Source organism: Sphaerodactylus townsendi, linkage group LG03, assembly GCF_021028975.2.
Source record: "Sphaerodactylus townsendi isolate TG3544 linkage group LG03, MPM_Stown_v2.3, whole genome shotgun sequence".
In the NCBI taxonomy this organism is placed as follows: domain Eukaryota; kingdom Metazoa; phylum Chordata; class Lepidosauria; order Squamata; family Sphaerodactylidae; genus Sphaerodactylus; species Sphaerodactylus townsendi.
In genome coordinates, this window is record NC_059427.1 from 14,192,552 (window position 1) to 14,218,139 (window position 25,588).

At 47.2% G+C, this 25,588-nt stretch overlaps 1 protein-coding gene across 1 annotated transcript; it reads right to left on the reverse strand.

Annotated features, from left to right (window-relative positions):
- Nucleotides 1-631: 631 nt before the first annotated feature.
- EHMT2 (euchromatic histone lysine methyltransferase 2) lies at nt 632-24,425 on the reverse strand. Its single transcript, XM_048487244.1, has 14 exons — nt 24,392-24,425; nt 24,184-24,341; nt 23,073-23,195; nt 22,080-22,181; nt 20,590-20,694; nt 18,396-18,550; nt 18,113-18,280; nt 16,581-16,725; nt 14,215-14,292; nt 8,381-8,496; nt 5,851-5,937; nt 5,614-5,692; nt 2,849-3,024; nt 632-1,191 (listed from the first exon to the last, which is right to left on the reverse strand). Exons 1-14 carry the CDS (start codon nt 24,423-24,425, stop codon nt 1,011-1,013), a joined length of 1,707 nt encoding a protein of 568 aa, XP_048343201.1. The 3' UTR covers nt 632-1,010.
- Between the last annotated feature and the right edge of the window lie 1,163 nt (nt 24,426-25,588).

The following is a 25,588-nucleotide window of genomic DNA, read 5'->3' on the forward strand; positions in this document are numbered from 1 at the left end:
GCTTGGAGAGCAACCCAAAGAAGTCTTGGCTCCAACTTAAAAACGTTTTTCTTTTTGTTATGAAAAAGCTGACACTGCTTGGCCCAAAACGAGAAGACGTCCGTGTATGCAGGGAGGTTTCCCAGACACCAACAAGGAGGGACAGCCAGTATAGGCAGAAGCTAGACGTGACAGAGGTTACGGGTCTCTGTTGGTCTTCAAAAGCGCCGACTGGACACTCCAGTATTTTCTTTTTAACAACGAAGGGCAACGGAGGTGGAGGTTTGGATTAGCAAAACCAAATTGAGAGTGGGCTAGTCCAACCAACCTGCCTTCCACACGTGATCCAGATCTAAACCAAGCCCTGTTCAACTGTTCCGGCTCTCACTGAGCTTTTAAAGACGAACAGAGAGAGACTGGTGACTTTTTTGTTCTCCAGCTTCACCCCAACACTAAGAAGACACACAGGGCGGACACCAACAGAAGGTATTGCCCATCTTGAATGTAACTATCAATCCCACAATCTAGGTTGGTGCCTCGGTCTACCACACTTGCACAGCTTGTGACACACCCCTCCCCAATTCAAAGGCAGCTCATGTATGGCAAGCCACTAGAGACATTTTATACCTCTTGTTTTTGGAGCCTGCCTGGGGTGTGTGTGTGTGTGTGTGTGTGTGTGCAGGGGTTGTCACCCATACACCATTGGTAAGTAGAGCAGAGGGTCCCAAGATACATAGACCTGCTCAGTGGGAAGAAAAGACTACCCAAGCGCAGATACTTATGCCTTATCCCCTTTTTTCTGTGTGAAGAGTTTTCATCTGTGTGAAGTTCTCTCTTTTTCAGCTCCCTGGATCGGGACCCATCTCTCTTCAGAACTCCTTTTCCCCCCTCATCAACGAGATCTTCTGAGGGAGAAGACAAGAACCCTGTCATGTTCCAACAGACTCTCTTGCCCGTCCAGAAAGAGAACCCTGCAGCTAGTGGAAGAAGTGGGAAGATCTCAGTGTTCAGGATCGGCAGCCGGGTCCAGATTATGCCTGAATGACAGGGAGGCTACCAGCATCTGGCAACAGGTCCTGGTGGGCCTCCAGGCGGGCGAGACGGCTCTGTTCCAGGGCGATGGCCTCAGCCGAGTGCTTGCACTTCTCCGAGCCGCATTGACAAGTGAAATACTTGCTCTTGATGTCCCAGAAACGGTCGCCATAGTCAAATCTGCAGCACGGAACAGGGAGACAAGAGAAGCAAAGGTGTAAGGCACCTCGATTCTTGACAGACTGAAGTATTATAGGGAGTTCTCACTCTGCGATCCTGAACCTCCCGGCCCACATCTGGAACTGTTTCTTCACCATTTCTCTTCATGTAATTTCCTTCCTCCCACCACTGCCATCCATCCATCCATCCATCCATCCATCCATCCATCCATCCATCCATCCATCCATCCATCCATCCATCCATCCATCCATCCATCCATCCATCCATCCATCCATCCATCCATCCATCCATCCATCCATCCATCCATCCATCCATCCATCCGACTTTTATACCGCCATATCCCCGAAGGGCTCCGGGCGGTGCACAACATACAGTCATAGTACAGTCATAAGACAATTATAAAATAGCTAAAACCTATAAAAGCAGCGATAAAACAATGAAAAACTAGATATAAGAGATATAATAATTATAAGTGGCGTACGACAGCCCCATTTTTATTTAAAATCCTCTCCTAAGAGGGAGGGACGGCGAGTCCCATGAGATAAGAGGCCCAGGTGTAAAAAGCCAAGGAAAAAGGAGGGGGCACCATCAGCGGCCGGTCCCTCCGAAGGCCTGGCGGAACAGCTCCGTCTTACAGGCCCTGCGGAACTCTCCGAGGTCCCGCAGGGCCCGGACAGCTGGAGGAAGAGCGTTCCACCAGGCCGGGGCCAGAGCCGTAAAAGCCCTGGCCTGCGTGGAGGCCAGCAGCATCATCGAGGGGCCAGGGACCACCAGTAAGTTGGCCTCCACTGAGCAAAGAGGCCGTGCAGGGACGTATGGGGTTAGCGATAGATATATCACTATATCATTGGTATGTGCCAGAAAAGGTACAGATAATCTGCCCACGCAGACCGTCTGATAGGACTGTAAATACCTTTGCATTCGCTGCAGCAATGAGAATAAACTGGGGAATCAACACTGTGGGGAAACAAACTTAATTCAGTATTCCGGACCTGTTTCACTTTGTTATGGAATGATTTCCTCTAAGGGCCTAATAACAAGATGGAATGCTAAGGTGCCACAGATGGAGCTGTGGCTTTCCTTTGTACACAGAAATCACAGGAGCCCCTGGTCTGGATCAAAATGGGGCATGAGTAGGCATACAGGGGGGCACAACACCAGCTGCGGCACCACATTACTTCTAATAAAAAACCAGATATCACATAGGCAGCTCTAGGTATCACCAGAAACATTATGGTAAAGCCACAGAGTTTCTGGCGATTCCTAGAACCTCCAAATGCCACTTCCTGTTCTTTTCCCAGAAGTCACACTGAGCCACACATGCTGCTTTTTAAAAATGTTTCTCCCGCTGCCACTGGGAGCAGGGAATGGGACCCTTGGGGGAGGGTCTTTGGGAGCTCTTTGGTTCCCCAGCATGTAGAAGTTCTACAAAGTTATCAGGGCAAAAAGTTGAGGAGTTCTCTCGACTCTAGCTTGGTGCCCAAGGTAAGTACTGTTCCTGCAGGAAGAGCTTCCCCAGATGCTGCCTCCTATAACGGGACACACTTCCAGCATTCAGAAACTGCACCTTCCCCTCCCAAACTTCCAACCCCTGCCCTCTCTACACAAATAGCCGTGTCTCCTCCCCATCTCCTCCCCCCTTCACCCATCCACTGACCCCAACTCCTCGCCAGTCCGGATGTCTCGGCTGCTGAAGAAGGCAATGCGGGGGAAACGCAGGTCTTGGTGCAGCATAAACACCCGCACGGGGATGATGTTGGGGTCACACAGGTGGTTGATGAACCGGCTGACGTTGCCATAGTAGCGCGCGTCGATGCAGTACACCTCGCCGTCCTGTAGGGGAAAGCAGCATCGATAGAACCTGGAGAGCTCCCAGACTCCTCCTCTTTCCGGACCAGGAGAAATCTGGAAACCCGTTTCAAGAGTCTTCATTCATTTGACCCCCCAGGTTCATTCCTGTTCCTCTCCTCCCTGGTTTGAGGTGGGGCTGCGGCTCAGTGGTAGACTATCTACCACTCAGTGGTAGACTATAGTTCCATGGGGATGTCAACTCAATGCATGGCAGCTGTGAAAAAGGCAAACTCTATGCTGGGGATAATTAGGAAAGGAGTTGATAATAAAACTGCAAGGATTGTCATACCCTTATATAAAGCAGTGGTGCGACCGCACTTGGAGTACTGTGTTCAGTTCTGGTCGCCACATCTCAAAAAGGAGATCGAAGAGATAGAAAAAGTGCAGAGAAGGGCAACAAGGATGATTGAAGGATTGGAGCACCTTTCTTATGAGGAGAGGTTGCAGCGTTTGGGACTCTTTAGTTTGGAGAGGAGACGTCTGAGGGGGGATATGATTGAAGTCTATAAAATTATGCATGGGGTAGAAAATGTTGACAGAGAGAAATTTTTTTCTCTTTCTCACAATACTAGAACCAGGGGGCATCCATTGAAAATGCTGGGGGGAAGAATTAGGACTAATAAAAGGAAACACTTCTTCACGCAACGTGCGATTGGTGTTTGGAATATGCTGCCACAGGAGGTGGTGATGGCCACTAACCTGGATAGCTTTAAAAAGGGCTTGGACAGATTTATGGAGGAGAAGTCAATCTATGGCTACCAATCTTGATCCTCCTTGATCTCAGATTGCAAATGCCTCAACAGACCAGGTGCTCAGGAGCAGCAGCAGCAGCAGAAGGCCATTGCTTTCACATCCTGCATGTGAGCTCCCAATGGCACCTGGTGGGCCACTGCGAGTAGCAGAATGCTGGAGTAGATGGACTCTGGTCTGATCCAGCAGGCTAGTTCTTATGTTCTTATCTACTCAACATGCAGAAGGCCCCCTGGTTCAGACCCCAGAATCTCCAGGATGGATTAGTTTGCAGGTGACATGACAGATCTCACCCTGTGATTTTGGAGCGCTGCTGCCCATCTGAGTAGACAATACTGACCTTTGATGGACCAAAGGTCTGGCTAATATGGCAGTTTAATGCATCCAGTTATCTTCTTGGGGAATAGGGGCCCAGATTCCTCCTGTTAAACCCAGAGTCAATGTTGCCCAGATTCCTCCCGTTAAACCCAGAGTCAATGCTAAGTCGACCTGTGCATCGTGGGGTGGCATCATTACAATCACACTAGCCATTGGCTGGGCACTTATCCTAGAGCAGTGGTGGCGAACCTATGGCACGGGTGCCAGAGGTGGCACTCAGAGCCCTCTCTGTGGGCACGCGCAAACAGAGTTCATCATGTGGGGGGGGGGATTGCCCCCCCCCCACATCTAGGCTGGCCTGGGCCACTGGGCTCGATTATTAGCATTAAACCTAGTTTTGGGGAAGCAGTGTAGGTTACCCTGTTAAGCTCTGTTAAATCCCACTGATTTTCATGCAAAGAACTAAAGAGCAATTCTTTACCTGGGAGTAAGCTCGGTTGCTGGCAATGGGGCTTGCTTCTGAGTAAACCCTCCTAGGGTAGTGATTGACCCGTTCGAAGAGTTGCACGGTTGCTTCAAAGCAAAGCCACTGACTACCACCAAGCTTACTCCCGAGTAACGCACACCTTGGAGCCAACTGTTTTTCTAAACGAAAACCTCAGTATTCAGGTTAAATTGCCAGGTTGGCACTGCGATAAATAAGTGGGTTTTGGGTTGCCATTTGGGCACTCGGTTTCGAAAAGGTTCGCCATCACTGTCCTAGAGTTACATCATGACATTTGTATGGCACAAACTCATACTTCCGCCCCAGCCATCCAATGGCACCTGTAATTTTTGGCTCCAGCCACCCAGTGATGCTATTGCCCTCTTCACCTCTGAAGCCATCAACCAGAAATACAGGGGTGCACTGACCTGCAATTACCGTTCATTCTGTGCAGGGACACTCTGGGTCCATGCTTGCGCTGGGCCAGCCACGGTAGATTAACAAGCTTTTGAACTTCATCAGTTGCTGCTGCCATACAGAGAAAAGGCATTCCCTCTCCTCCCCCACGGACGTGAGGGAGGTTTCTCGCCCAAACAGCCACATGATGGGAGGGGGAGGAGTACCATCCCCTCAGTTCTCCTAATGCCACCATGGCTGAGCTAATAAATGTGCCCAAGTCAGAGAGCAAATAAACAGCCACAGTAAGGGGGGCGGGGGCGGGGAAGTGTGCCTACACAGAAGCCCACTCGATGAACTACAGTTACAGTTAAATGCAACTGTTGGGAAGGCTGTTTTGCAAGTCATATTCGAATAAACATCCTCAGCCACCATCCTGTGGTGTCTTGCTTGCCAGTCTCCTAATATGGGACTGCACAGAATCATGGAGACGCACAGACACCTCAAGAAATTATAACAGAAACAAGAAGCTCACAGCCTTTTTACCACTCCCAACTTGTAAGGCTAGATTAAGAGGTGCTTTAAGTCTCCCATCTCAACTCCCGTCCAAAGGGTGACCTCACCTTATTATCTAGATCGAACAGGTAGGAGTCGTCTTCCCTCACATCCGCCTCTGCGTCTGAAATAAGCTCCCCCACGTACCTTGGCACAGGAAAACACAAAGAGGTAAGACCAAAGTCAGGGAGTCAACTCATCCCTTTAGCCTCCCGATCAGCAAGACAACCCCAACTTTCAACAGCCTCCGTCTTCCAACCAAATACACCTGGAGAGAGGTATCTCTTCCTCTCGAGTCTACTCACTCGCATATAAAGGTTCCCTGGGGGATGGTCTGCAACGCTCGGACACCCCATCCCATTTTGGCTGTGCGGTACAACTGTAACCGGACCCTGCAGAGAAAGAGGTGACATACAGAGAAAGTTTTGAGGAAGGTTGAGGCTTGTTAGACTGTGTCACTTATCTCAAGGGCTGTGCTTGGTCTGGTAACCCAAGATGGATCTTGCTGAAGCTTAGCTGGCCTGGTCAATGCCTGGAAGGGAGATCTCCTCGGCACCCTCTGCACACCAAGATGGATCCTCCTCTTACTGCACCGCTCCTCCCCTGACCAAAGCTCATAGCTTTCTATCAACTCAAATGGTTCTTCCTCCAAAGAACCACCTAAATTGCAGGAAGTCTACTTAGAGGATGGATGGGTATGCTTCGCTATAATGAGTTTACTGACAGAAGATAGGCAGGGCATACATATCAATTAACTATTTATTTATTTAGAACATTTATAAGTAGTCCTGCTTGAGGCAGCTTACAATTAAAAAAAACGTAATAGAACATAAGCCTCTCAGAAAAGAAGCCAAGCAGTTTAAAAAAGCCATTTACCAAAACATAAGCAGAAGAAGAAGCATTTGGATTTATACCCTGCCTTTCTCTCCTGTAAGGAGACCCAAAGGATCTTAAAAACTCATTTCCCTTCCTCTCCCCACAACAGATACCTTGTTAGGTAGGTGGGGCTGAGAGAGTTCTGAGAGAACTGTGATTAGTCCAAGATCACCCAGCAGGAATGGAGTGTAGAAACAAATCTGGTTCACCAGATAAGAGTCTGCTGCTCATGTTAAGGACTGGGGAATCAAACCCAGTTATCCAGATTAGAGTAATAGAATCACAGAGTTGGAAGAGACCACAAGGGCCATCAAGTCCAATCCCCTGCAATGCAGGAACACACAATCAAAGCACTCCTGACAGATGGCCATCCAGCTTCTCTTTAAAAACCTCCAAAGAAGGAGACTTGCTCTTAACCACTACACTGTGTTGGCTCCAAGAAGCATAAAAACAAACTATATCATACAGGACATAATGAATGTCCCTTTAAAAATAAATAGTTTTAATTTAACTTTAAGCGACCCTAAGTTCTGCAAGGGAGAAAGGCAGCTAATAAATGTTCTAAGTAAATTAATATCATCTGGGCAAGTTTTGTAAATGAAGCGTTTGTAGAATAAGTGTAAGAATAAGTGTTGTAACAGGCGAATAGATGTAACACTTGATCCCATCAAACATTAATCTAATCTTAGCAGCTTCTGAAGTTCCATCAGCAAGACTCCTCACCCGTTTGTACCCTGCCCTTCCACCCAATGAGCTCCCACCCAACAGCCCGGTTTGACAGTAATGATCAGCCATTCAGGAGTCCCCCACCAAGTAGCTGCAACCAGTGACTTGCATGTTTGAACAGAGGTAATTTCATTTGCATCCTTTTAACTATAGCAAGCCCCAGGTGGCAAACATAGAATTTAGCTAGGTGGTCTCCCACCCAGGTATTCATCACCTCCACACCTGCTTAAGCTTTAGGAAAGTACTTATATCAAGTGCCTTCAGATGCTGAGACCACTTTAGTGGATTCCACACACCACCACGAGTCGAAGGAAAATGAGTTCATTTACAATGACTGCAACTCGTTATAAATATGCTGTGCGGAATCCACTTTTGGTTATCAATAACATACCTACATTGCAAGATTCTCTCTAGTTAAAACCAGTGGCTGCTAAACACATTTTGTGGCAGTAAGTTCTGCAGGTTATTCAGCCGAATGCTACAATGTACCCTATATACTCGAGTATAAGTCTACCCAAATATAAGTCAAGGCACCCAATTTTACCACAAAAAACTGTGAAACTTATTGACTCGAGTATAAGTCTAGGGTGGGAAATGCAGCAGCTACTGGTTTACTAGTAACAAATCTTGACTTGCATTTTGCAGTCTTTAAACGCTACAAGTGCAATGGAATCTCTCTCCAAGAGGATGCCATGCCTGTCAGAACACAAGTTTCAAGGGCACAGAGTAATACCTAACACAGCATTCAGAGCTGATGGAGCAACTCTAATTGCAAAGACTGTGGTTTTATCAAAGCTGGAGGATTTACAAGCCTAGCTTTACATAAAAACACAAAAGGGAATGGTGAATTTAATATACTCCAAGCTGGATGCAGGCAAAATGCTTCTGCCACAGCTGGTGTGATCTTTCTTCATGTGCCACAGTCTCCCAAGCGGTCCATCTTGGATAATTGAGCCACGCCCTTGATATACCGAAAGTATAAGCCGAAGAGGGATTTTTCAGCATTAAAAATGTGCTGAAAAAGTCGACATACTCGAGTATATACGGTAGTTCCTTCTCTTCACTTGCATGGAAAATCATCTCCTTCCACCTAAAAGTCATTTTAAGCTCTGCTGTGATCTCCCAAAATAGGAACTGCTTGTGTGGGCAGATGGATCCCAGGGAATGTCTGACTGGGTCAGTGACACCTTCCAATGCATGGGAGGCGGGAAGAGTCGTGCAGGAGAGACTCACTTGATGCCACTCTGCACCACACGGTTCTTGCAGTTCCTCCAGCAGGTGCAGGCCTGGTTGCATTCGAAAATCAAGGGCGGCTCAATCTTGTTGAACTCCTGCAGCAAACGACCATCCTGCAGTGAAGGAAAGGGGAGGGGAGATGGCAGAGACATTCACTTTGGCATACCGTTGCTTCCTCTATTCCTGAAATTCTTAGCCAGAACGCTACCAGGTCTTAAGATGCACATATTTATTATTATTATTATTATTGTTGTTGTTGTTGTTATTATACACATAACAACACAGCACAAGTGTCTGGAATTCATCTCTGAATATCGAGTCCTTCCCAAAGCGACCCTAGGGATATTTAGGAGGTATTTGCATAGAATATGTGCAGTTCCTAGAAGTGCTGCTTTTTGCAGCAGGTGGACTGATGTTCTGCCCAAGTTTAGGCTTTCCAGATGTTTTTCAAGATTTCTTGGGATTCCTCCTAGAGCACTGACTACTAGTGGGATTACTGTTGTTCTTTTTTTGCCACAATCGCTCCAAACTTCAAATGTGTAGGTCCCTTGTATTTCTTGTGATCTTTTTTCCAGCTCTTTGTCCTCTTACCCTGCTGTCACAACTGGCACAGCAAACATCTATGATTCAAAACATGTTTTTTCTCTATCACTGTTATTATGTCTGGGGTGTTGTGTTGCCAGGTGTCTGGTTGGTCTGTTTGTATTCTAAAAGTCCCAGAGTATTTTTTGCTTCTTCATTTTTCTGTGGTCTTCTCTGGCTTGTGCCTTGTGATGATATTATTATTATTATTATTATTATTATTATTTATTATTATTATTATTATTATTATTATTAGTTTATTATTATTATTATTATTATTATGATTTATTTCGATTTGATAAACCGCTCTACCCCTCGCTGCGGACTCAGGGCGGTGTTACGGCAAACAGCAAATAACTGGACAATAAAACAAATCAAATAGCCCCAATTAAAACAATACAAAACCTTAAAACTATAGCAGCAGTAACCTACAAAAAATGAATGATAATAAAAGGCGTCTGGGATCAAACCCCAATGGACAAACCCTGGGCGGGAGGGGGTAGGCAGATGGTCAGATATATAGCCAGTGCATGGGCAACAAAAGAAGGGCGGGCTCAGTGGCCGGCCTCCCCAAAAGCCCGGTGCCTAAGATGTTAAAAAAAAATCCCCTGTTACTTTACGTTTCACATCTGCATAAACTGAAAATTCTGCCCCAGAGAACGGGAATGTTTAAGATCAAAGTCGAGCAGCTTTGTACCCCCAGAGAACCTTCTCTGACCTGCTTGCTGCCGAGAACCTCCACAAATTCTCCTTGAAACTCTTGCATCTGGCAGAGGATTCAGGAGTATGTTTCAGATGAGAGTCCACTCACTTTTTATAGGAGCTGCTGCCCAGACTAGAGAGTTCTGCAGTCACTGTAACAACGAAGCTCTGGCAAGCAGCAAGCAACTCACGGTGATCCTAGGACTGTGGGGCTTACAAGAGATGTGCAGAGGTGTTCTCCCATTGCCTTCCTCTGTATAGCAACCTCTGGTCTTCCTTGGTGGTCTCCCATCCAAGTACTAACCAGGGTGGACCCTGCTTAGCTTTGCCGCTCTGATGAGCCCACGCTAGCCTGGGCAATTTAGTATGCTCTGGGGGTGTTCTAGGATTTATTAAAGGAGTGCTTTAATGGTGTGTTCCTGCATTGCAGGGGGTTGGACTCGATGGCCCTTGGGGTCTCTTCCAACTCTATGATTCTATGATTAATTCGCTCAAACTACCCGTGCATCTTCAGATTGTTAGGGAGGATATAAATACAATCAAGAAGCTATGCCAATTTGAAAGATATAAATACAATCAAGAAGCTATGCCAATTAACATGACTGAACTATCAACATTACAATAAGCACAGTAGTATGAAATCAGTGACAAAAAGTTGCATACGTAGGCTGATTCCGCATGCGTCAACAACAGCAGTGTGAAAACAGTGTAAAAGCGTTTAAAACGGTGTAAAAGGGTTTATACTGTTTTCACACCATTTTCACACTGCTGTTTTTGGCCCATGCGGAATCAGTATATACTCGTGTATAAGTCGACCCGCATATAAGTCGAGGCACCTAATTTTACCACCAAAAACTGGGGAAACGTATTGACTCGCATATAAGTCAAGAGTGGGAAATGCAGCAGCTACTGGTAAATTTCAAAAATAAAAATAGATACCGATAAAATTACATTAATTGAGGCATCAGTAAGTTAAATGTTTTTGAATATTTATTTCAAAGAAAAACAGTAAACTAGCTCTGTAAGCCCTGGTTCTCCCTTTAAATCCACTCAGAAGGTGGGGGTGATTTAAAGGGAAAGTCTGGGGGATATGTGAGGGTGCCTGTCAGGGGAGGAATGTTTATGTTAGCAGTACCAACATTTCAGAGTATCTTTAGGAGACCCTCCTGATGATACAATGCAGGTTTGGTGAAGTTAGGTTCAAGGGGTCCAAATTTATGGACCCTCAAAAGGGTAGCTTCCATTGGAAACAATGGGGGATGGGAGCACCCACTTTGGAGATCCATAACTTTGGACCCCCTGAACCAAACATCACCAAACCTGGCTCGCATCAGCAAGAGATTATCCTAATGATACCACTCAGGTTTAGTGAAGTTTGGTTCAAGGGGTCCATAGTTATGGACCCTCAAAATGTGCTGGACCCCCTGAACCAAACTTCACCAAATCTGGCTGGTAGCAGCAGGAGTGTCACCTGATGATACCCTGAAATTTTGGTGCTGCAAGCCTAAAAACTGTGCCCCCTGGCAGCCGACAAAGTAAAAACCCTAAAATATTTTTTTTTTTAAAATATACATTCCTCACTCACCATTGTAGGTTTTAGGGAGACTTTTCAATGGGTTACAAACAAAAAAAAAAAAAAAAAAAAATGTGCTGAAAAATTAGATCTTATATGTTTGGAAAGTATATGCTCATATACGGTATATAAATATACACATAGCCTTAACTGCTGTAATGATGTGCAAAAAGGAAAATCTGTCACTTCAATAGAGTCCAGAATTAAGCATCCTGTTCAACCCCAAGAAGAAAGTCCAGTTACTTCCAACATGACATCGGCAAACCCCTGTTTTGAAGCCTTCAACTGGTCAACATTCCTCCACCTTTTTCCTATTAGAACATTCAGTTTCATTAACCTCTTTTAAAACTGTTTGACAAAACACAGTGAAGTCAGGTCTGTCAACATAATGAAAAAAGGAGGACCTACTCTTAAAAGGAAACTCCACATTGCTGATTTTATTGCCAAAGAAAACCCTGAGCTTAAATAAACAGAATCTTGTTTGAAATGAACTATAGTTGGCAAAAGGAAGCCTAAACCTAAACTTAACACTTCCAAGGTATGAGAATGATTTAGAAGACAAATTAATGAGTAGGTTTTACATCTGCACCTTACAGGGGGTTCTTGAAAACCTGATTTGCTTGTGTTCCTTTTAGTTTGTCTAAGGGTCTCTCAGGAATATCCTCCCCAAAAGTAGTGGCTGACTCAAGATCAGATGAACTTCTATTACGGTCAACCATGAAACCCGTTTTCTTCGACTTTTTAAAGGAATTGGAACCCTTCGTCCATTTATAAAAGCAATCTTCGGTGTAATCAAAACTGTCTCCGTCGGATTTCTTTCCCTGGTTTCCTTAGGTTTTGCAACAAATCGCTCCATTCCCAAACTGATTTCCCCCATTAGAAATGACGGCAAATCTCTTAAATTTTTAGTAACAGTTTGAAAGACGGCGAGCAAGCTTCTCTGAAGAACATCACCAAGTGTCGTACTGGGAAACCCTTCGGGTTCTTTTCATTTATAAAGCACTTTAGACTGCAAGGTTTGGTACAAAATTAGAAACTGGCCCATTCTGTAATCTAACTCAGGTTCTTAAAAACAGAACACCCCCCCGATGCCAAGACCTGTGATCAGTCCTCCTGATATCCTTTTCCGCGCCTCAAAAGTATTCCCAGAAGGCTGCTAAATTCACTGGGAAAGAAATATAGGATTTAACTGTACCCCACACATCCTCTTTCCCTAGGCACCTGTATGATGTCTTAACCCCCCCCCCCCAAAAAAAATAGCATAGCAATAGTTGGGGTGGGAGACGAGAACAGTAATTCAGTGTATCAACACCATTTCCACAAAGGAAAGGAAGTGGGGGATTAATTGAATCCCTGATTAAACTAGCAGTCTCCTCTTACATATTCTGAGGGAAAAAACCCATAAAATCTGCAGTGCGTTCCTAAGCAGAGTTATACTTTTATAAGACTACTGAAGTCAGATGTGGAACCTCCGATTAGGGTGGCATCTCTGGTCCTAGATCTCCTGCCCAGATCACAATGGTTTTGGTTCTTCATAAGTCATGGATTTAAGTCATGAATCTAGAACTGGAAATATCCTAGAAGAGGCCGATTCCTCTGGCTCCTTCCCAAGAAATTCCCTCTGTCAGCAAGATAAAGGGCCAGAATCTAGCCCTGAACAGGAAACGTCCTCTAAAACGCGGAAGCAGCACAGAGAACGTCATATCAGACAGGAAGTGATGACTCAGCCAGTCAGCCTGATAGCCCTTTCTGGGCCCAGTTTTCTCAAAACCAGACCCCAAATTCCTAATAAATGGAAAGAGAGGGCTCCCAAATTCCTAATAAATGGAAAGAGAAGGCTCCCAAATTCCTAATAAATGGAAAGGGAGGGCTCCCAAATTCCTAATAAATGGAAAGGGAGGGCTCCCAAATTCCTAATAAATGGAAAGGGAGGGCTCCCAAATTCCTAATAAATGGAAAGGGAGGGCTCCCAAATTCCTAATAAATGGAAAGGGAAGGCTCCCAAATTCCTAATAAATGGAAAGAGAAGGCTCCCAAATGCCTAATAAATGGAAAGGGAGGGCTCCCAAATTCCTAATAAATGGAAAGAGAAGGCTCCCAAATTCCTAATAAATGGAAAGGGAGGGCTCCCAAATTCCTAATAAATGGAAAGGGAAGGCTCCCAAATTCCTAATAAATGGAAAGAGAAGGCTCCCAAATGCCTAATAAATGGAAAGGGAGGGCTCCCAAATGCCTAATAAATGGAAAGGGAGGGCTCCCAAATTCCTAATAAATGGAAAGGGAAGGCTCCCAAATTCCTAATAAATGGAAAGAGAAGGCTCCCAAATGCCTAATAAATGGAAAAGTGGAAGGGGCTCCCAAATTGCCTAATAAATGGAAAAAAAAGTGGAGGCTGGGTTCCCAAATTCTAATGGAAATGGAAAGGGAGGAGACCCAATTACCTAATGGAATGGAAAGGGAGGGCTCCCAAGATTCCTAATGGAATGGAAAGAGAGGGCTCCCCAAGGATTCTCACAAATGGAAGTGGAGGGTCTCTAAATGCCTGATAAATGGAAAGGAGGGTTCTAAATTCTAATAAATGGAAGGAGGACTCCAAATTCCCAATAAATGGAGAGAGGGTTCCAAATTCCCAATAAATAGAAAGGGAGGAGCTCCCAAATCTCTAATAATAAATGGAAAGGGAGGGCTCCCAAATTCCTAATAAATGGAAAGAGAGGGCTCCCAAATTCCTAATAAATGGAAAGGGAGGGCTCCCAAATTCCTAATAAATGGAAAGGGAGGGCTCCCAAATTCCTAATAAATGGAAAGGGAGGGCTAAATGCTGAGGACACAGGGCCCACTTGCTTACATAACGGGGTGTAGTGTGGAGACCATCCATGCCAACTCCCAACCCTCCCATTTCTCCCAGTGAACGGTGCCTGTACCTAAGCTTAATTCCTATTTTGGTCAGTCAGTCAACTCCACAGTTACTCACCTTGTCATACCAGCAGCGGATGCTGAGCTGCCCACACAGGCAGTTGCTGGAGGAACAGTCGTCCTGGCAAGTGCAATGCTGGGGAACGGAAAAAGAAGAGGCTGAAGTGCAACCCTCGACAGACTCTACCCAAGGGGGGAAAACTGACACTCAAGGGTGTAGCACAACGCTGTAGAAATGGATTCCAGCTTGGGAGGGCAGGAAGAAGACAGATAATGTGATAGAGTGGTTAGAGCAGGGGTGTCAAAGATGTGGCTTGGGGGCCAGTTCTGGTCCCTTTAGGGCATAGGTGTCAAACTCGCGGCCCTCCAGATGTTACGGACTACAGTTCCCATCATCCCCTGCCAGCATGCTGGGGGCTGTAGTCCATAACATCTGGAGGGCCGCGAGTTTGACACCTGTGCTTTAGGGGGCTTAACAGGCCCAATAGCCATCCCCACCTCGTTTCAGCCTGCTGGGCTCGCCAGGGCAAATCAGGAGCAAGGGGGAGGTTGCCTCAGCTGGCTACCAGGCCTGATAAGTCCTCTCTAGGCAGCCACCACACCCCACTGTGGGCTCACCAGTCCAGCCCCCCTCCCAGTGGTTTTGGGGATAGCAGAGACTACCTCCCATCCCCTCAGATTCTGGCCTGACCAAGTCACATTTATGTCATATCTGGCCCCCTCGTAACAAATGAGTTCAACCCAGAGGTGGGATCCAGCAGGTTCTCACAGGTTCCCGAGAGAAGGTTACTAATGATTTGTGTGTGCCGAGAGGGGGTTACTATTTGGTGATTTTGCCACGTGATTTTGGCCTTAGTTACGCCCCTCCTCCTCCTCAGCAGTAGCGCGCAGAACTGGAAGCAGACTAGCAGGAGGTGCACCGGCGTGTGTGGCAGCCTGCGCCTGCGTGCATTCGTTTCCCGCCCAAGGACTGGCACAGCGGCTGCATCCTTGCCACAGCCCCACCCAGGAATGCCCCACCCCCAGAATGCCCGGCCACGCCCCTGTCGTGCCCAGCCCAGCCCCATTGGCGCTATGCCACAGTTTGAATCCCATCACCATGGAACCTGTTACGAAAATTTTTGGATCCCACCACTGGTTCAACCCCTGCCCCCCCCCCCCCAAGCTTAGAGTGTTGGACTAGGATCTGGAAGACCACTGTTCAAATATACTATACAAGCAGGGTGAACCTAGACAAGTCATACACTCTCCGTCAGGCCTACCTCACTGTTGTGAGGATAAAATGGAGGAGGGAGACAGTGATATTGTAACCCAGTTTGGGTCCCCATTAGGAAGCTGAGTATGGCATGTTTAGATCGATCACAGACAAGCTGGAATGGGAAGTGGAAACGTTGTGCTAATCAGTTCTAGTCATTTTCGTACCACACCGCTTGCATTTCTTAAACCAGCCTTTCCATGCCATTTTACTTTCTGCCAGCGACCACGCCACAATCACAATAAAAACTGAACCGTCAACAACTCTCTGGCCTCTGTTTCCTGATTCTCTTAACTCTGCCCCACTTAAAGGCACACTCAGCAGTGTCAACACTATAGAGAATATTATCCCCCCCATCCCTCCCCTATCCTCCACACTCACTTTCTCTCTCCCCCTTCCAGCCTTTCTCTCTCTGCTGCTATGGGAGAGGGGTTTGTTTTCAAAAAGAGGCTTGTCTGAAAAAAAAGCTTTAAAAAGCAGAGCAAGGGAGGTGGGCTGGAGCCACAAACAGAGCCTTCTTGTTCTGTTCCTTGCAAAAGCCAACTCGGTTATACTGATAATCTTGGCATGAGCATTAGAGAAGCAGGAAGGAGCCGGCAACATGGAATGGGGCAAAGGGGAAGGCATGAACAGCAGGGTGAGGGGTGGGAAGGGTGGAGTTAGGCAGGCTGGCCATGGGTCGAAGAGGTTCGGGGGAAAGCTGTGCTCACTGGAAAATCTCCCTGCTTTGCTGACAAACCAAAATAAAATTCGTGCTAGAAGTGGTCTCACTTGCCGCGGGGAGACTAGAAAGTGAAAGTGGAGCTTGAGGCAGTACATCCGTACAAGAAATCTTGCTGTAACAAACATTTGCCTCCATCGTGCACCAGATACCTCGTGTGTAATCGGCTTGGGTTAAGTGCTGTGTCTGGAAATGGGCCAGATTTTTCCTCTCTAATGCTCGCTCTTTATTTTCATATCAACACAACAGCCAGTACAAGGTAGTGGTTAGAATGCTGGATACGCTAAGACGACCCGGGTTCTGAATTCCATCTTGGGGTCTTGTACTCTCTCTAACTCGGGTTCCTTTTCAGATCTGCCCTGGGCCTCACCCCTACCCGGACCAACCCTGCTGTTTGGAGCAGAAGCACAGTTCCCGAGGCCGAAACGTTACACGCCGGTGCAACTACCTGCAAATGGGTGATGTTGCGATCGATGTTCATAGTGGATGTCTCGCAGTTCTCCGAGATGTATTTGTAATCTTCCGGGCACGGTTCATCATCCACGGAGTTGACGCAGGGGATAGGCACGTTTTCATAGCCACGGGCAACATCTCTGGAAAGAAGGAAAAGTGGAACAGACACAGAGTGATGTTAGTTCTGCTGTGGTGTTCAGGCGACATTTGTAATGTGTACAGTAAAGCTTAAAAACTTTGCCTTCACTCTTCCTGTACACTTGTGGAATTTTGTGGGAAGCCTTGGGTTGGGAACATGGTGGGGGGGGGGGGTGTACCACCATGAGCATGATGCCACTTCTAGGGAAAACCCTGAAGTAGCTCTAGGAACCACCCAAAACTATGGATTCCTAGAGCGATTGACAGTGGTCTAAGCAAGCTCAAGTGAAGGAAGGGAGAGAACAAACGCAGTATAGGAGAGAAATCAAATCCTTTCTTCGCCTCTCTAGGATAGCTGTACTGAGGGGTTCTCTAGGCACACACAGAGAGCTATTCCTTTATTTATTAGGTTTCTTTTCATCGACTTTCCCTAGAAGGCTCAGGCCAGTTTACAACCTCAGATGACAACAATGAACATTACAATGAATGCTTTAAAACTCCCTCTCTAAAAAATACATCTAAATCTAAAAGTAATTACTTAAAAACTATCACTGCCATCAGACAGCCATCAGACTGACTCTCCCTCTGCCACCAGATCATTTAATTTAGTCAAAACCCCTGCAAAAAAGATCAGCAAAGCGAAAGGGAAAAGGGGGGAATTCAGAGGTGGGATCCAGCAGGTTCTCACAGGTTCCCGAGAGTAGGTTACTAATTATTTGTGTGTGCCAAGAGGGGGTTACTAATTGGTGATTTTGTCACGTGATTTTTGCCTTAGTTACTCTCAGCAGTAGCGCGCAGAACTGGAAGCAGTCTAGCAGGAGGTGCACCGGTGTGCGTGGCAGCCTGCGCCTAGATACCATCTCGTTTCCCTGCCCACAGTGACCTACAGCGGCTGCATCCTTGCCACAGCCTCGCCCAGGAATGCCCCACCCCCGGAATGCCCACCCACGCCCCCATCATGCCCCACCCAGCCCCATTGGCGTTATGCCACAGTTTGAATCCCACCACCATGGGAACCTGTTACTAAAATTTTTGGATCCCACCACTGGGGGAATTGTTTTAAAGAAAAGGAAAAGGAAGGGGAGCAGGAGGGAAAAAGGGGAAAGGGAAAGGGGGAAGAGAAAGGGAGAGATAGGGAAAAGGGGGGCATTGATGTATCACTGTAGCTGCCTCAACCATATGCCTGTTGCAAGGATAGGAGAAAGATGTTATCAATCACTTCGAATCCTCACTGGAGAACAACAACATCTGATCACACATCTAAAAAGTCCCCAACTCCACGAAGGAAGAGCAATGCAGATGCAATCTTATCCACCAGGGGGCGCAGATGGCATCCACTCACTGTTCCAAAATATGCTGCCTCCTAACAAAGTGTGCAGCGCAACTCACCTGCTGATGATACGTTCTGTCCGCATGGAGCGGTTAAGGATGCCTTGGCGGATCTTGCGGTTGAGCTGGAGGGCAAACCACACCTCTGAGTTCTCCAAAGTCAGGTCCACAGGCGAGTCCCCTTCTTTGTTCCGGACTTCGGTGTCAGCCCCTCGTGACAGGAACAGGCTGCAGAAAGGCAGTAGGTCAGCACAAAGGAACCGGGGCGCCTGAACTGCCCCCACCCTGCAATGCTCCCCTGCAGCAAACACAAACGCGAGAGCCCAGGAACTCGCTTACTCACAGGACACAGTCCTGGTAGCTCTCCCGGGCAGCTATGTGCAGGGGTGTGTCTCCGTGGAAGTTGACCGCATGGAGATCGCACTGTGCGTTCAACAGGACCTCAGCAATCTCCGCGCTCCCTGTGAAGGAGGCCCAGTGCAAGCAAATGTTCTCTTCCTGTTTGGGAGAGGAGGGAGACGCAAAAGAGCACAGTGACCAACAGACGCTCAAGGAGTCCAGGGAGCCCAACAGGGATCAGGAAAGCAAAGAGCAACATGTGGGCAAGCAGACAGAACAACATTCTTGTCTGCTCCATTGATCCCAATCTGCTGCTGTGAACTTGTGCGAACACGCAAGGCGGCTATGTACTGCCATATAATTAGGCAAAGGCACCAGAGGTGGTTTTTAATGAGGATACTCTGAGCAAGAAGGGAGGCAAGAGAAGCACACACACACACACAATTCCAACACAACTCAAATGTGTGAACATTCATGAGAAGTTTATTTCTTATTTGAGGCTGAATTGACCATAGAAGAAGAGGGAGGAGGAGGAGGAGAAGGAAGGAGAAAGGAGGAGATGAAGAAGAAGAAGAAGAAGAAGAAGAAGAAGAAGAAGAGGAGGAGGAGGGAGGGAGGGAGGGAGGGAGGGAGGGAGGGAGGGAGGGAGGGAGGGAGGAAGGAAGGAAGGAAGGAAGGAAGGAAGGAAGGAAGGAAGGAAGGAAGGAAGGAAGGAAGGAAGAAGAAGAAGAAGAAGAAGAAGAGGAGGGAGGGAGGGAGGGAGGGAGGGAGGGAGGGAGGGAGGGAGGGAGGGAGGGAGGGAGGAAGGAAGGAAGGAAGGAAGGAAGGAAGGAAGGAAGGAAGGAAGGAAGGAAGGAAGGAAGGAAGGAAGGAAGGAAGGAAGGAAGGAAAACTGTTAATGATTAAGATACAAGACATTATTAATGCTTTAGAGTTCATTGACAGAAGGTAGTGAATTTTAAAACTGTGTAATGTTTTCTCTACTGATATCTGTTTTGTGCCTTTGGAATTTTTTGCCATCTTATTAAAACCAGTTTTAATACTTATATATTTCTGTATTTTTGTATTGTTTTTCAACTATTGTATTATTTTAATTGTTTTGTAAGCCGCCTCGAGCCCTTTGGGGGATTGGCAGGATAAAAATGGGATAAATAAATAAAATAATCTTGAAAACCAATAAGCTACAGTTAACATTCATGCAGTTCTTGGGTAGCTGTATTATTATTTTTTCTTTTTTCCTTCCTTTCATTTTTCTGCTCTATACTTCTTTTTTGTCTGTCAATAATAATGAGAAAATTAATTAAAATATTATTTTAAAAACTGTGAACATTCTAACTCTGGATAAGTTTGCTGTCTGAACTAAATCGAACGGGAACTTGAACCATGCTTTCCGTTATTAGGGGAAACAAATACATTTAGTACTTCAAAAATTACTATGTATTTGTTAGTTCAGTACTGACACCCATCCCTACATCACAGAGAAAGCCCATTTCCTTCTATTTATCATTAATTTTCTAATACATAATTACGTGGCTGCCAACATAGATCATCCCTCCAGACAGGATTTTAAAACGTGCGCCGATTGAAATAATTGTATTTTAAGAAGTTTTATTCTAATTTGTGATTTTAAACCCAAATAGTATGTTTGTATTATTATGTATTACAATCTTTGGGGTAAACCGCCCTCAGCCCGGTTTGCCAAGGGGAGGGTGGGATATAATTTTTTTAATCTATGCATTTATAATCAGTCAACTGAGTTCATGGATTAAAGAATTTACAGATGATTCTAAAAAGTATCCAAAACTGGCCATCACATCCCTTTTTTCCCCTCTCCCCTCCCTGCCAAATTGATACACGCTATTCTTTTCTTCTCAATAGGTGAAAAGATGAGGAGAAAAGAAAATTAAGGACAGGTACGAAGGCCTAGAGTGTTCTCGGATGCTGGTCCCATATCTGGTCTGGTTGGAGCTGATTTAACAGAAAAACACATACAAATCAATTAACTACGGACTCTTGGATCAACTGTCTTTTATTATCACGAGCCACGTCCTTATTTTGCCTTTTTCCATGCAAACAGTTAGCCAACTCCCGCAAGCCTCAGGCCCCTCCCGCAAGCCTCAGGCCCCTCCCACAAGACCCAGGCCCCTCCCACAAGACTCAAGCCCCTCCCACACAGCAATCAGGAGGTCGCCACTCACATTATCAGTCAAGGTGACGTCGGCTCCACGGGTGAGCAGCATGCGGATCACCTCGATATGCTTGTGCTCCGCAGCCCAGATAATGGGGGTCCACCCCCCGCTGTCCTAAATTAAAAGAATGAGAGACTGAAAGAGATATATGAGCAGTGTGAACTGAACTGACAACTCTCGGCAGGCAGGGAATGCCACCCAATTTCAGACACCGTCTCCCAGCGCTGCCTGGGGAAGGGACCACACCGACCCACCAGCCTCCACTGCTGCAGAGGGGTGGCACAAGGGAACTGCAAGCCCAGTTCCTATGGCAAGAAGTAGCCATACTGTAGGACACAAAAAAGTAACTGGCTAAGGTGGAACCCTGGGAACCTCGAAACTGCGGGCATAACCCCACAGAGAAAATGCAAAGCCCGTAAATAAAGTTTTCCGAAAAATAAGACATCCCCTGAAAATATAAAATGACGAGTAAAGGCGTGCTTAGAAAGTTTTGTTTGGAAATATAAAGCCCGTCCAGACGAAAAGTGCCATGCACGCTAGTAAAGTTTTGCTATACTGCTTGAAGCATGTCTGCGCGCTAACAACTGAGAGCATGTGCGTAGCTGTGGAGCGAAAAGGGAAAAAATAAAACATCCCCTGAAAATAAGACATTTGGGAGCAAAAATTAATATAAGACACGGTCTTATTTTCGGGGAAACAGGGGTATGAACCATTTCACTAGCACTGTGTAGACTAAGTGCAACCTATGTCGCCCATGATGACTGGAAGCCCCTGCTACCCTCACGACACAATCGCCTTATTCATCAATACACCACACGTTTCATCACCAGACAGACAGCAACGTAGAACAGATGGGATAGGAATGCGGGCCATCTACCCATTACAAGTCAACTTCGGAGATGTTGGGAATCCAGGTTTACTACAATTTTTTCAATTTTCAAAAGCTTCTAGTCTTCCAAAGCTTCTACCAATCTTGATCCTCCTTGATCTCTGATTGCAAATGCCTTAGCAGACCAGGTGCTCGGGAGCAGCAGCAGCAGAATTCTGCATGTGAGCTCCCAAAGGCCAGTGGTGGGCCACTGCGAGTAGCAGAGTGCTGGACTAGATGGACTCTGGTCTGATCCAGCTGGCTCTTTCTTATGTTTAGAAACTTCTACCAATCTTGATCCTCCTTGATCTCTGATTGCAAATGCCTTAGCAGACCAGGTGCTCGGGAGCAGCAGCAGCAGAATTCTGCATGTGAGCTCCCAAAGGCCAGTGGTGGGCCACTGCGAGTAGCAGAGTGCTGGACTAGATGGACTCTGGTCTGATCCAGCTGGCTCTTTCTTATGTTCTTATGGTTGTAGCAATGTGTTAACAAGAGCCAGCTCTTGAAGGCGTACCTTGCCCACCTTAGCATGATTTTTTAGCCTCATCTCTGTGCTCCAGAACCACACACCTGCAACATGGTGACGGTGGGGCAAAGTCAGGCCCCATCTTGGAGCAAGCTCTTCACCTACCTGAGCGTTGACATCCACTTGTCCTGTGGAGAGCAGCAAGCTGACCATCTGAACATTCCCATTCTTGGCAGCATGATGGAGACAGGTAGATCCATCATCCTCCTTTGGAGGCAGCAACAGAAAAGAAAGAAGGGTATGAACAAAGGCGCACACTTTAACTTGCCACTCCCGGACCATGGTTTCCTTTCTACTTCTTCTCCTGTTATATCTGAGGTGATTCAATAGAATCCTCAGCACACGCCAGAGTTCACCACTGGAAAACACGTTGGCATCCCTCAGGGGTTTCTGGTTTGGGCTTACTGACCTTTCTTGCAGAGATATTTTTTACCTCAGAACTGTGCCTCATTCCACTGCTAAGCTATCTGTACAGAACCAAGATTCTCTCACAGCCATCCTCCTTCCAAAACGTTATTTATTTACTTCTGTCTTTCTCCCCAGTGGACAGCCAAAGCGGTTTACATTTTTCTGTCCTCCATTTTATCCTCAAAACATCTACTCTCTGCGAGGCAGGCTAGGCTGAGGGCGTGTGATTTGACGCAAGGTCATTCAAATCCTAGTCTGATACTCTAACCACTGCACAAGTTCTTCTTCTAACCCTGACACTGGCCGATTTGAACAACATCCTTCATTTAAAAAATCTTATTGCATAACCTGTCGTGCCACCCTCGCATATCAGGCTCTCTCACAGCGGCATGTTCAAAACCAAGTTCCTGTCAACTCCTGTCACAAATGTTGTTCTCAACCGCCTCTTACACAAAACTCGCATCCCAGATAGCCAAAATTCAACTAAGCATTTCTTATCTTCACAACAGGCAAAATAGCAGCTGTGGAATTTCTGCTTTTCTTAAAGGCAGAGGGACTTTGACAGAAAAAAATAATAATATCCTTACTTCTACACCAGCTCAAAGACACCTAAATATCACTGTGAGGAAGTCTCCTCTCCCCCCATTTAGACAGACTTCTACCAGAGGACTGCTCCCTCTGTCTTCTGACCTTGGTGTAAACACAAGCACCTCTTTTGATAAAGTAATGTGCTAGCTCCACGTGGTTGTTCGCAACAGCTTCCATCAGAGGTGTCCGGCGTAGTTTGTCCACAGTGTTTATGTTGGCACCAGCCTGCAGCAAGAAAGAGAGACAGAATTATGGTGCTAACGAAAACCTTTATCGTCCCTTATGAGCATTTGCTAACTACACGACCACAGAGCCTTTTGTTTTACTTTCGGGCCTCAGCAGAGGAGTCCTTTCCCTCGTTTCCATTTTCCCCAACTTTGTTTTTATACCACCTTTCCACCAAAGAGTAGTGTACATGGTTATCCCCCGCTCATAAGAACATAAGAACTAGCCTGCTGGATCAGACCAGAGTCCATCTAGTCCAGCACTCTGCTACTCGCAGTGGCCCACCAGGGGCCTTTGGGAGCTCACGTGCAGGATGTGAAAGCAATGGCCTTCTGCTGCTGCTGCTGCTGCTGCTCCCGAGCACCTGGTCTGCTAAGGCATTTGCAATCTGAGATCAAGGAGGATCAAGATTGGTAGCCATAGATCGACTTCTCACTCCGCCGATCACAAATCTGTCCAAGCCCCCCCTTTAAAGGCTATCCAGGGTTAGTGGCCATCCACCACCTCCTGTGGCGGCATATTCCAAACACTCAATCACATGTTGTGTGATAGCAAGTGTTTCCACTTTTATTAGGTCCTAATTCTTTCCCCCAGCATTTTCTGCAACGAATGCCCCTGGTTCTAGTAAGTATGTCAGGAGAAAGAGAGAAAAATTTCTCTCTGTCAAGCATTTTCTACTCCATGCACATAATTTTATAGACTTCCCAATCATATCCCCCCCCCTCAGACGTCTCCTCTCCAAACTAAAGAGTCCCAAAGCGCTGCAGCCTCTCCTCATAAGGAAGGTGCTCCAATCCTTCAATCATCCTCGTTGCCCTTCTCTGCACTTTTTCTATCTCTTCGATATCCTTTTTGAGATGTGGCGACCAGAACTGAACACAGTACTCCCTCCATTTTATCGTCACAACAGCCACGCAGTCTTACTTCTGTGTGAAGGGTGCACGCACCCACGCACACACACACACATTCCCTTCTCTCTGCTTCTCACCTGCAACAAAACGTGGCAGATCTCCATGTATCCTTTCTGCGCTGCAGCATGCAGTGGGAAACGCTTGCTTTGCTGGTCGCTCTGGAAATTGGGGTCCAAGCTGTCCACTGGAAAAGGAAGGCAGAAGGAGGAGCTGAGAGACAAGGCCGCATTCAAAACTTAATGGCAAATCACCTCATCTCTGGTCTTGAAAACCCAAAAGAGTCACCATAACTCAGCTGCAACACGACAGCCAGGGCCATATTATCCAAAAGGTTAACGGGGCTGAAGCCTAGAGGTCTTGCAGGGTTTAGGGGCCTGTCAGGTTTTTTGTTGCTGAGGCAGTGTTACCAGCACCATAGGGCTTCGGCCTTTCTGACAGGAATTGACCTAAATGAGCACGCTGAGAGCAAGTTGCAAGGCACACTTGTAAGTCAGCTGAGGTTTGTTTTGAGTCAATGGGGAGGTGGGACACAGCAAGCTAATAGCATGCTAAAGTCAGGGTTGTGACGTCATGCCGCCTCCTCCCCTATTACAGCTCCAAGAATAACACAGTCTAGTCATGACCTTGAGCAGCAGTGACCTTGAGCAGCAGTGGAGTAGGAGGTTAAGAGCTGGTGTATCTAATCTGGAGGAACCGGGTTGATTCCCAGCTCTGCCGCCTGAGCTGTGGAGGCTTCTCTGGGGAATTCAGATTAGCCTGTGCACTCCCACACACGCCAGCTGGGTGACCTTGGGCTAGTCACAGCTTCTCGGAGCTCTCTCAGCCCCACCCACCTCACAGGGTGTTTGTTGTGAGGGGGGGAAGGGCAAGGAGATTGTCAGCCCCTTTGAGTCTCCTGCAGGAGAGAAAGGGGGGATATAAATCCAAACTCTTCTTCTTCTTCTTGATCCCGTGTGAGTGAAATTGGGAGTAAAATCCTTCAGCAGACCCTCAAAATGGATATAGGGCTATGTACTGTGGTCTAGTACCTACAGTACCAGGGTCAGGTTGTCAGCTGTAGTGGGGTGAAAAATTGAATGCTGGGAGGGAGGGGGGGGAAGTACCTAAAACCTAGGGGCCGGGCCATGGGTTAATATGACTGTCACAGCCCCAGATTTGCTCAAAGACAGGAAACAGTACTTTAAATGTGGGGGGGGGGGGGTGGGGGGGGGGGGGGGTGGGGGGGGGGGGGGGGGGGGGGGGGGGGGGGGGGGGGGGGGGGGGGGAGGGGTGTGGGGGGTGGGGGGGGGGGGGGGGGTGGGGGGGGGGGGGGGGGGGGGGGGGGGGGTGGGTGGAGGCGGGGGGGGGGGGGTGGGGGGGGGGGGGGGTGGGGGGGGGGGGGGGTGGGGGGGGGGCGGGGTGGGGGGGGGGGGGGGTGGGGGGGGGGGGGGGTGGGGGGGGGGGGGGGTGGGGGGGGGGGGGGGTGGGGGGGGGGGGGGGTGG

Excerpts from the sequence above, each read along its gene's own strand:
- EHMT2 (XM_048487244.1), bottom strand. The coding sequence starts at position 24,425 with ATGGCCCTGGCTGTCGTGTTGCAGCTGAGTTATG. Across the intron at positions 24,342-24,391 it reads CGTGTTGCAGCTGAGTTATG|TTTTGAATGCGGCCTTGTCT; the intron begins GTGACTCTTTTG and ends TTTGCCATTAAG. Across the intron at positions 22,182-23,072 it reads GTGCTTGTGTTTACACCAAG|GAGGATGATGGATCTACCTG; the intron begins GTCAGAAGACAG and ends CTGCCTCCAAAG.